General features: G+C 40.0%; 1 protein-coding gene across 9 annotated transcripts in view; it reads left to right on the top strand.

The window, feature by feature from the left end:
- FBXO11 (F-box protein 11) overlaps positions 1–12283 on the top strand; it is a 98486-nt gene that overhangs the window by 78591 nt on the left and 7612 nt on the right. For all 9 annotated transcript variants that reach the window (XR_010149531.1, XM_009442431.5, XM_003309002.7 and 6 more), the window contains exons 12-16: positions 3440–3657; positions 4495–4580; positions 6368–6462; positions 7746–7868; positions 7961–8046. Coding sequence is in view for 8 of the 9 variants with exons in the window: in XM_009442431.5 (XP_009440706.4) it covers positions 3440–3657; positions 4495–4580; positions 6368–6462; positions 7746–7868; positions 7961–8046 (608 nt within the window). In the remaining variant the exon portion in view is untranslated. The remainder of the gene's footprint in view (positions 1–3439; positions 3658–4494; positions 4581–6367; positions 6463–7745; positions 7869–7960; positions 8047–12283) is intronic.

Genomic DNA, 12283 nt, shown 5'->3' on the forward strand with positions numbered 1-12283 from the left:
TCCTGGGCAACAGAGTGAGACTCTGTCTCAAAAAAATAAATGAAAAGAAGAGGTGATTTGGACAACTAGCAACAAGTTTAGGATAAAGTTGTCACTAGAAAGCTAAGCAAAGGAGAAAAAAATCTAAAAAATTGTGCAGCAAAGAAGTCATATTTTATGGCTCAACTCTGAATAGCACACTAATCTAACCAAAATTAAGGTAAAACTACACTGAAAGGATACAATGTGTGAGTATATATTGTGGGGGATAGAGAGGTAGGAGAGCTAAATTCTGCTGTCCCATAATAGAAGTCAGTGGATAATACCTAAAACTGGAAAGTGAAGACTAAGTACAGTGAGTTACTTAATAAAATAGAGGTGAATCAAAAGAATCAGCTAAAAGAATTAAAAGTGGGGCCCTCTGGATAAAGGAAATGAGGGAGAGGGCTGCTATTTGCCTTAAAAAACTTGTGGATCAGCCGGGCGCGGTGGCTCACACCTGTAATCCCAGCACTTTGGGAGGCCGAGGCGGGTGGATCACGAGGTTAGGAGATCGAGACCATCCTGGCTGATATGGTGAAACCCTGTCTCTACTAAAAATACAAAAAATTAGCTGGGCATGGTGGCGGCACCTGTAGTCCCAGCTACTCGGGAGGCTAAGGCAGGAGAATGGCGTGAACCCGGGACATGGAGGTTGCAGTGAGCCGAGATCGTGCCACTGCACTCAAGCCTGGGTGACAGTGAGTCTCCGTCTCAAAAAAAAAAAACAAAAAAACTTGTGGATCTACTTGAGTCTCTTAACTCTGTAAAATCAAAACCTAAAGAAAACAAAAAGATTATCCCTTGCATTTGAATACTGTTTAGTCAGTGTATATCAATTTTTTTTTACTGTATCACTGCATTCAGAGGTATCAAATTTTGCTTGCAGCACTGTAAAAGTTTACCAGTCAGATTTGTCGGCCCGGCATGGTGGCTCACACCTGTAATCCCAGCACTTTGAGAGGCCAAGGCGGGAGGATTGCTTGAGGCTGAAAGTTTGAGACCAGCCTGGGCAACATGATGAAACTCCATCTCTACTAAAAACACAAAAATTGGCCAGGCTTGGTGCCATGCACCCGTGGTCTCAGCTACTTGGGAGGTTGAGTGGGGAGGATCGTTTGAGCCCAGGAGATTGAGGCTTCAGTGAGTGATTGCACCCTTGCACTCCAACCCAGACAACAGAGTGAGAGCCTGTCTCTAAAAAAAAAAAAAAGAAGAAGAAGAAAAAATCCACCAGATATGTCATTCACCTCTTGGCAGAGAGAGACTAAGAGTTATACTAATTGTGCTCCCTCCTCATGGGTGAAAACATCTGAAATGGTGAATAATCTAGTATTAAGGTCTCTTTGTCTAGCCTCTTTTTGTTTTTTTGATGGTCAGTTTTGCCATAACAGTGTAGTTATACACCCAGTGTGTATTCACTTTTATTCTGTATAAAATCAAAGAAAAAGTTTTATATTTGAAGACGCTATCTTTTATATAGCTCCTGATTTGTTTTAAAAAAGAATAAGGTTATAATCCAAATATAGAGATATAATTTATAGATAATTTGTTCTTTATTAGAAAATGAAGTCTGAAAACTACTTTTGTATGTTATTCTTGGAGGCCTGTTTTCTTGAAGAGTTAAACATATAGTATACTAGAGTATTCAGAATATCCCCTTTTTAACCTCTACTAAATTTGGCAAAAAAAATTCATCAAATCTTGTTTGAGTACTTACTGTGTGTAAAGTCTTACATACCTGCTCCAGAAGTTAGAATAGTCCAGACAGGAGCTTACAATGGGGTAGAAATTGACATATATAAATATAGAAATAATATAAGGCAATACATGGAAGTAACATGAGAAAAATACTTAGTGCTGAAAGGATTTTAAAGAGGAAAGAGAGTAAGCACATTCCGTTTTTTCTTAATATTCAGTCTGCATTTAGTCTTTGGCCTAAGGATATCAGAATTATGGTAACTTCCATTATCATTATAAAAGTAAAACATGTCCATTATATAGGAAATTTAAGAAATTCAAAGTATGAAGAAACACATAATTATCCATAATTCCACCACTCATAATCATCTCACGTTTTTGTTCCATCCTTCAAATTCCCTTTAAACAAAATTGAGATTATACATAATGTATACTACTTTAAAACTTGTTCTTTTCATTTAACATGTGTAGGATGAACATAAGTCTTCAAAAACATTGTATTTAGCCAGTTCTCTATTAATGGGCTAAGGTGAACTTTTTTAAAAAATTGCTCTTATTTTAAGACTCTGATTGTGTTCTTTGGTCAACCTTTATTTATTTTTGAGACTCTGTTGTCCAGGCTGGAGTGCGATGGTGTGATTACGGCTCACTGCAGCCTCAACCTCCCAGGCTCAAACAGTCCTCCCACCTCAGCCTCCCTAGTAACTAGGCTTATAGGCACATGTCACCACACCTGGCTAATTTTGTTTTTAACTTTTTCTGTAGAGACGACGTCTCACTGTTACCCAGGCTGGTCTCGAGCTCCAGGGCTCAAGCAGTCCTCCCTGCTCGGTCTTCCAAAGTGCTGGGAGGCCCAGCCACAACTTTTAGAAGCTGACTTGTTGGGACATTTTTAAGGCAGCCAGAGTTTATATTCTTAATGACTTTAACCTTTTGTTGAAGGATATGTACTTACTAGTTAATGGTATTCGTCTGCATTTATCGAATAGATGTTTTGCTGTTTTTCCTTCATGCCTTTGAATGTACTTGGTCTTATTAGAGGATGTATAGTTCTTTGTTTTGCTAAAACATTTAAGTCATTAGCCAGGCATGGTGGTGTGTGCCTTTCTATAGTCCTAGCTACTCAGAAGGCTGAGGCGGGAGGATTGTTTGAGGCTGCGTGAGCTATGATTGTGCCACTGTACTCCAGCCTGGACAACAGAGTGAGACCTTGTCTGTTAAAAAAAAAAAAATTAAAACATTTAAATCTTTTTCTTTCCATGATCATTACTTGAAGCTTAGTATATATACCTACTTTTTATTCTTAAACTTTTTTTAAATTTTTTTTGAGACGGAGTTTTGCTCTTGTCACCCAGGCTGGAGTGCAGTGGCGCAATCTCGGCTCACTGCAACCTCTGACTCCCGGGTTCAAGCAATTCTCCTGCCTCAGCCTCCCAAGTACCTGGGATTACAGGTGTGAGCCACCACACCCAGCTAATTTTTGTATTTGTAGTAGAGACGGGGTTTCACCATGTTGGCCAGGCTGGTCTCCTCCTGACCTCAGGTGATCCACCTTCCTAGGGCTCCCAAAGTGCTGGGATTAACAGGCGTGAGTCACCACGCCCAGCCTTAAATGTTTCTAATACTTAATTTTTAGATATGCATTGAAATGTTTTTTAAATGGCATTTCTTTTTTTGTAAAGTAGGCTTTACCTACAGATTTAATTTCTGTATTTTTCAGGGTTACTTTGAAAGTTGCAATATACACAGAAATAGGATAGCAGGCTTTGAAGTAAAAGCCTATGCTAACCCTACAGTGGTTCGATGTGAAATTCACCATGGGCAGACTGGAGGAATATATGTCCATGAAAAAGGAAGAGGACAATTCATAGAGAATAAAATCTATGCAAACAACTTTGCAGGTGTATGGATTACCTCAAATAGTGACCCAACAATAAGGTATTTACATATAATTATGGGTGAAAATTACTTTTTCACTTCAAGGTTTGCTTAAAAGTCAAGATATTGAGCTTTAACTCTTGAAAGTTTTTGTTAGACATTGACTACTGTAAAATAGATTTTCCTAGTTAAAGTCTGTGCATCTGAATGAGCCATAGCTATTGCAGATTTATTTTTTGGTGTTTTTATTTTTCTTTTTATTAGTGATATAAACCATATGTGATATTATGAAAAATTGCAAATGCTGTGATTTTTATTTTAAATTCATCAGACTGCATTATAGATGAGTAAATAGGACTGTTACCTCCCCTTGGAGCTTGAAGGACTTTGTCTTCTTTTTTCTGAAGTTAGCAAATAGAATAATTCAGGAAAAATATCTCAAAGATTCTTGGCCAGAAAGACTAAAACTATCAAAAAGTCAAAAACTGCAAGCTGTCATTTTCCCTTAATAAGCCAAAATTGTAGAACCAGAGGTATTATAATTTAATCAAACACTATGAATTATTTTTAATTGTCAAATTTTATTTTCCATTGGCTTTATGGAAGTAGATTTTGGGATTTCCATCTTGTTAATAGTCATCAAATGTTTCTAGATCAGCTAAAAAATTGTTTTGAATGTATTAGCTGTTTTGAGGGGAATTTTTAAGAATGCTACATATGTTCTTTCAAATAGTAGTCTGACTTTTCCAAAGTCTTAGGCCTTAGAAATAACGAAGAAATTGAGGCCTTAGAAGTTATGTAATTTGTTATATGACCATGAGGGGCCTTACCGTTGTATAAAACAAGTAAGTTTGGCTGAATAGATGTCTTCTTTTTTTTTATTTCGCATAATTATAGGGGAAATTCTATATTTAATGGAAATCAAGGAGGAGTTTACATCTTTGGTGATGGACGAGGCCTTATTGAAGGAAATGACATTTATGGTAAGCATATGGTTTTGTTCTATAAAACTTACAGATTTGTATGTCTTCTTGATATTAGCAAAATGATGGAACATTTTGAAACTACCCAAGTGGAAGCACTGATCCAGCTCTTTATTTTTTTTCTTTTTTAAAGAAATGAGGTCTTACTCTCTTGTGCAGACTGGAGCACAGTGGCACAAACATGGCTCACAGCAGCCTCAGACTTCTGGGCTCAAAGTGATCTTCCTGCTTCAGCCTCCCTGGTAGCTAGAACTACAGGCATGTGCCACCATGCCCCACTCATTTATTTGTGGAGGCTGGGTTTTGCCTTGTTGCCCAGGCTGGTCTTGAACTCCTGGCCTCAGGTGATCTTCCCGCCTTGGTCTCCCAAAATTCTGGGATTGCAGGTGTGAGTCTCATGCGCTGCCCTTTAATTTTTGTTGTTGTTGTTTTTGAGAGAGAGTCTCACTCTGTTGCCTAGGCTGGAGTGCAGTGACACAATCTCACCTCACAGCAACCCCTGCCTCCCAGGTTCAAGCGATCCTCATGCCTCAGCCTCCAGAGTAGCTGGGATTACAGGTGCATGCTACCATGCCCGGCTCAATTTTGCTTTTTTTTTTTTTTTCTTTTGAGACGGAGTCTCTCTCTGTCACCCAGGCTGGAGTGCAGTGGCGCAATCTCGGCTCACTGCAAGCTCCACCTCCCAGGTTCACGCCATTCTCCTGCCGCAGCCTCCCAAGTAGCTGGGACTACAGGCGCCCGCCACCACGCCTGGCTAATGTTTTGTATTTTTAGTAGAGACGGGGTTTCACCATGTTAGCCAGGATGGTCTCGATCTCCTGACCTTGTGATTTGCCTGCCTCGGTCTCCCAAAGTGCTGGGATTACAGGTGTGAGCCACCGCGACTGGCCATTTTTGCATTTTTAATAGAGACAGGTTTTGCCATGTTGGCCAGGCTGGTTTTGAACTCCTGGCCTCAAGTGAGCTGCCTGTTTCAGCCTCAGCCTCCCAGATTGCTGGGATTACAGGTATGAGCCACCACGCCTGGCCTAAATGCTTAATAAAGATTATTCTGTGATATTTATTCACAGGCACTATGCCAGATACCAGGGATGAAAATATAAATAAGACCTTAGTCCCAAGGAATATCTGCAGTTTCCGTAGTTTCACTCTGTTTTTTAATAGTTAATTGTTTCTGTGGTAGTTTAATATACTTTGTGCTAATTAGAGAAAGAAAATATTTATTCCTCATTAAAGTTTTAGGAACATTAAATCAGCAAACAGTCAGTAGATATCTGTGTGCCAGACATCAGTATGTGCCTGGGCTTTCGCTTCTGGTAACTCTAACGTGGTTAATACTTACATAAAGCTTTACTAAGTATAGGCACTCTGCGGAGCATCTTAACCTGAGTTAAGTCATATAATACTCACATCAACACTGTGAGGTAGATACCATTAAATATTGATAAGGATACAGAGGCACAAAGATACTTACTGATCAGTATACAGAGGCACAAAGAGGTTAAATTACTTACTCAGGGTCACACAGGAAGTGGAATTCCTGGGATTCGAAATGTGGCAGCTCGGCTCCACAACTGTAGCATAGCATAGCACAGTATAGCATAGCACAACTATGCTATACTGCCTGCAGCTCTCTGCATCTATTTACACTTCTAGTTCTCTTAATTTTGTCTTGTAATGGTCACTAAAATTCTAGTGTAAGAATTTTAACCACTACCTAATGTAAAATCCTTACTGTATTCTCTAGGCTCACAAATGTTGACCTTGTAACTTTTATTTTTAAATAGGCAATGCATTAGCAGGAATTCAAATTAGGACAAACAGTTGTCCAATTGTTCGGCATAACAAAATTCATGATGGCCAGCATGGTGGGATTTATGTGGTAAGTTAATGTATATAGTTCCCTATAAACTCATGCATCAAAACCATGGGGATAAAGGGTTTCTCCTCAAGCTTTTAGGTAGGCCATATTCAACTTTTGAGGTATGAATTTGTGACTGTCTTTAATAGTTAGACAATAAATAACGTTCTTCTTCTCCCTGCCAGTATCTTAATGACTTCTGATTTTAAGTTTGTGTTTAATTATGTAAAATTTACTCAGCAGCTGACTAAATTTAGGCATAAGAGAAACACCTTTTTATTAAAGTCTTTATTATTGGCAATATGGGCTAGCCTCAGCAGCAGTTCATTTGCAGTCTATTATATTTGTTACACCAGAATTTTACGAGTATGACTACTGTATGAGTCACGAAGTTCTGCCACTTTTTCATTTGAATTTATGTTAAAATATAATAACTTTCAAAATTTTGAAACCTGTGTATTAATCGTCTTCACTCATGGTATCTAAAATTTTGCAACTGATTCAAGTAAGAAAATGTAGGAAATTTCAAAAAGGTCCTTATGCAAGGCATTACTTTTAATTTTCATTTATGGTTCTAGAGATGCACATGTCCTCAGTTACCTGCTAAAAGTAAAAATTTTGGGAACATGAAGCCATATCATTTTGAATTGATTTCTCCAGAAATAGGTTTGAAGTAACTGTTAATTTATTACTAAATGAGAGGTCGTCAGTTTGTTACACATCCTAGGGTGAATTAATTTCTTTTGCTAAAGAAAATTGAATGCTACGGCTACTCTTACTGTGATATTAAAAGTATAAAACCACTTAAAGAACAGTATAAAATTTTTGAAAGCTTAAAACTCAGGTAGAGGCTACATAAAAAGAATGTTGGCCGGGCGCGGTGGCTCACACCTGTAATCCCAGCACTTTGGGAGGCCAAGGCGGGTGGATCACGAGGTCAGGAGTTCAAGACCACCCTGGCCAAGATGGTGAAACGCCATCTCTACTAAAAATACAAAAATTAGCCAGGCGTGGTGGCGGACGCCTGTAATCCTAGCTGCTTCGGAAGCTGAGGCAGAGAATTGCTTGAATCTGGGAGGCGAAGGTTGTGGTGAGCCAAGATCGCACCACTGTACTCCAGCCTGGGCGACAGAGCGAGACTCCATTTCAAAACAAAACAAAACAAAAGAATATTGCCATTACCTCCTTACTCGGATGAAAAAACAAAAATGGAAAAATTTTTAACTGTCTATAAAGGGGGTAACAGAGTATAAACGCCTTGCTTATAGAAGATAAATATTATAACCAGTGTAACTTTTATTTAGCATGAAAAGGGACAAGGAGTAATAGAAGAGAATGAAGTTTATAGTAACACTCTAGCTGGAGTCTGGGTGACAACTGGCAGCACTCCAGTACTGAGAAGAAACCGGATACACAGTGGCAAGCAGGTAGGATTAGCCTGGACTCTTGGATGGGAAATACATTGTTTTGTAAATACTTGTCCCTTGAAAAAGCTTTTTTTTTTTTTTTTTAATTTTAGGTTGGTGTTTATTTTTATGACAATGGACATGGAGTGCTAGAAGACAATGATATCTATAATCATATGTATTCAGGGGTTCAGATAAGGTAAATGTTTTCATATTTGGCTATCTTTTGGGAGGGAGTTAGGAGTATGTGGGGTGTGTAAAAGAAATTTGCTTATTGTTTAATGCCCAATCTTTATCCCACTATTGTATATATATTCACATTCTTAAAATAATCTTGACTTAAATTGTCAGAATGTAGCTTTCCTTGGTCTAGGTGAGGACAGAAGCCACTGGCACATGTGCCATACGAGCTCACTTCCACCGTTCTGCTTTCCACTATGAGAGTCACATCAGCTGCCAATATGATCCTTCATACTTGGAGAGTGGAAGTCTGTATTAAAATACTTGTGCATTATGCCTGGCATATCATTGGCACTCAATAAAATGAAGCTTCTGTTTTATGCTATTTCTGTAAAATTAATAGTTTTTGATACCCCTCTAATATTTTAAGTTTTTGGAATTCTAGCAGTACTAATGATCATATACTGGCTTACCTCTGTTTATTACACTTTACAGTTCATTGTGCTTCACAGATACTGTGTTTTTTCACAAATTGAAGTTTTGTGGCAATACTGTGTTGAGCAGATCTCTCTGCCATTTTTTTCCAGCAGCATGTGCTCACTTCCTGTCTCTGTGTCTCATTTTTATAATTCTTAGAGTACTTCACATTTTTTCATTATCATTATGTCTGTTATGGTGATCTCTGATCAGTGATCCTTTTTGTTTGTTTGAGACGGAGTTTCACTCTTGTTGCCCAGGCTGGAGTGCAATGGCACGATCTCAGCTCACTGCAACCTCAGCCTCCCAAGTAGCTGGGATTACAGGCTTGTGCCACCATGCCTGGCTGACTTTGTATTTTTAGTAGAGATGGGGTTTCTCCATATTGGTCAGGCTGTTCTCAAACTCCTGACTTCAGGTGATCCACCCGCCTCAGCCTCCCAAAGTGCTGGGATCACAGGCGTGAGCCACCACACCCACCCTGATCAGTGATCTTTGATGTTACTATTGTAATTGTTTTGGGACACCATTAACTGCGCCCAAGACAACAAACTTCATCTGTAAACGTTGTGTGTGTTCTGACTGTTCCACCAAGCAGCCATTCCCATCTCTGTCCCTCTCCTCAGGCTTCCCTATTGCCTGAGACACAACAGTATCGAAATTAGGCCAATTAGTAATCCTCAAATGGCCTCTATAAGTGTTGAAGTGAAAGGAAGAGTTGCATATCTCTCACTTTAAATCAAAAGCTAGAAATGATTAAGGTTAGTGAGGAAAGTATGTCAAAAGGCTGAATAGCCCAAAAGCTAGGCCTCTTGTCCAGTTAGCTAAGTTGTGAATGCAAAGGAAAAGTCCTAGAAAGAAATTAAAAATGCTATTCCAGTAAACACATGAATGATAAAGCAAAGCAAAACAACCTTATTGCTTAGTTTCTCAGGGTTCAAAGCAAAATAAAATAATAACAAAAAAATGGACTTATGCTAATATGGAGAATGTTTTAGTGATGTGGATAGAAGAACAAACCAGCCACAACATTCCCTTAAGCCAATTCCTAATCCAGAGCAAGGACCCAACTCTCTTCAGTTCTATGAAGGCTGAAAGAGGTGAAGAAGCTGCAGAAGAAAAGTTTGAAGCTAGCAGAGGTTGATTCATGAGGTTTAAGAAAAAAAGCTAAGTGCAAGGTGAAGCAGCACATGCTGAGATAGAAGCTACAGAAAGTTATCCCAGAAGATATAGCTAAGATCATTGTTGAAGGTGGCTACACTAAACAGATTTCAGTGTAGACTCAATAGTTTTATATTGGAAGAAGATGCATCCAGAACATTCATAGCTAGAGGGGAGAAGTCAATGCCTGACTTCAAAGGGCAAGCTGATCTCTTGTTAAGGGTTAGTTCAGCTGCTGACTTTAAGTTGCAGGCAGTGCTCATTTACCATTATGAAAACCCTAGGGCCCTTAAGAATTATGCTAAATCTACTCTGCCTGTGCGCTATAAAGGGAACAACAAATCATGGATGATAGCACATGAATTTACAGTACAGTTTACTGAATATGTTAAGTCCACTGAGACCTAGTGCTCAGAAAAAATATTTCAAAATATTACTGCTCATTGACAATGCACCCAGTAACCCAAGAATTCTGATGCAGATGCACAAGGAGATTGTTGTTTTCACGCCTGCTAATACAGCATCCATCCCACAGTCTGTGGATCAAGGAGTGATTTCAATTTTTAAGTCTTTGTATGTAAGAAATACTTTTTAGAAAGCAGTAGTTGCCATAGATAGTGATTCCTCTGATGGATCTGGGCAAAGTAAATTGAAAACCTCTGGAAAGGATTCACCATTCCAGATTTCATTAAGAACATTCATGATTCCTGGGAGGAGATCTGAAAAAGTGCTGTAATCCAAGCATTTTGGGAGGCTGAGGTGGAAGGATCTCCTGAGGCCAGGAGTTCAAGATCAGCCTGGGCAACATAGCAAAACCCTGTCTCTGTAAAAAATAGAAAAAATTAGCTAGGCATGGTGGCATGCGCCTGTGGTCCCAGCTACCCGGGAGGCTGAGGTGGGAGGATCGCTTGAGCCCAGGAAGTCGAGGCTGCACTGAGCTATGATTATACCACTGTGCTCCAGCCTGGATGACTGACTGAGACCCTGTCTCAAAAAAAAAATAAAAAATAAAAAAATTCTGCCCACAAAGTGCAAAACTGTAGTACTGGCAGAGGTGCAACCCAAGGGGTCGCCAGGGTTCTCACCGCCCTTGGCCATGGGGCAGGCTGATCTAGACAGCAGGGGGATGTTTTCAGGGCTGAAGTTTCCCCCCTACCTAGTCCTGAACACATCGGGTGCTGGAGCACCTGTGTTCCCATGAGGCCAGCGTGGGCCACGCATGGCTTCAAAAGGCCCTCGAGGCTTGACTAAGTGCGCCAGTTTCATTCTGAACATGCTGCTCTAAAACACATCCCTGCTGAGCCACAGGAGGATCAAATATTGTGAGCTTCTGGCCCGTTGATGGCTCAAGAGCTGGGGCATGCGGGGAAGACTCCGGAACTTCTAACTCTTGCTAACCTTACATCTGGGATTCTTACGCCCTCGGCTGAAGAACTCTATGAATTTCAGCTTTGAAGAGGTTCTTCTAACACTTGGCCAATTTCAACCAGGCTTTGCTAAAGTTCTCTGAAATTGGGGGACTGAAAGCCAGTTACTTGGATCACAAGTTACCTGTGAAATCTGCAAGGACCTGCTGTCAGGGCTCATTAAACCCCAAAGTATGGCACCTTGGCATGCGGACTACTCTGACCCAGAGGAGACTGGAAGGCCTCAGAAGCCAGGTCTTTGTCCTTCCCTCCTGGTTCCTGCCTCCTTTTCTCCCCCAAATTGAGTCCCAGAAACCAGAATTCCTTTTCCTCAAAGCAGGTCTTAGAAACTAGAATTCCTTTCTCTCAAACCCAGCCATAAAACCTAGCTAGGTCACTCTCTCCCTTCTCCCTGGAAGATCCTCATTCCCGAGGGGGGTACCCAGGGGAAGGGGAATTGTACAGAGCGGCTTTGCTGGGTTTCCCGACTCTGTCCGTCACTGTTAGGTCAGATCCTTTGTGTCCAATCACATTTCTGCGTGGCTGTTCATTCATCAAACCTAAATACAAAAATAAATGTTTTTATGGCCAGGACAAAAAAAAATTAACAGGAGTTTGGAAGAAGTTGCTTCCAACCCTCATGGATGACTTTAGGGGTATAAGACTTTGGTGGAGGAACTAATTCCAGACATGGTAGAAATTGCAAGAGAAGTAGAATTAGAAAATGGAACATGAAGATGTGACTGAATTGCTGCAACCTCATGATAAAACTTGGACAGATGAGGAATTGCTTCTTACGGATGAGCAAAGAGTGGTTTTTCTTGAGGTGGAGTCTGTTCCTGTTGAAGATGCTGTGAACATAGTTGAAATGAAAACAAAGGATTTAGAATATTACATAAGCCTGTTAATAAAGTAGTAGCAGGGTTGGCAAGGATTGACAACAATTTTGAAAGAAATTCTACTGTGAGCAAAATGCTATAATAACATTGCATGCTACAGAGAAATCTTCCGTGAAAGGAAGAGTCAGTCTATGTGGCAAACTTAATTGTCTTATTTTAAGAGATTGCCAGTTGGTCAGGTGCAGATCATGCCTGTAATCCCAGCACTTTGGGAGACTGAGGCGGATCACTTGAGGCCAGGAGTTTGAGAACAGCCTGGGCAACATGGCAAAACTCCATCTCTACAAAAAATAGAAAAATTAACTGGGCATGG

The sequence above is a fragment of the Pan troglodytes genome, chromosome 12 (assembly GCF_028858775.2).
Source record: "Pan troglodytes isolate AG18354 chromosome 12, NHGRI_mPanTro3-v2.0_pri, whole genome shotgun sequence".
In the NCBI taxonomy this organism is placed as follows: domain Eukaryota; kingdom Metazoa; phylum Chordata; class Mammalia; order Primates; family Hominidae; genus Pan; species Pan troglodytes.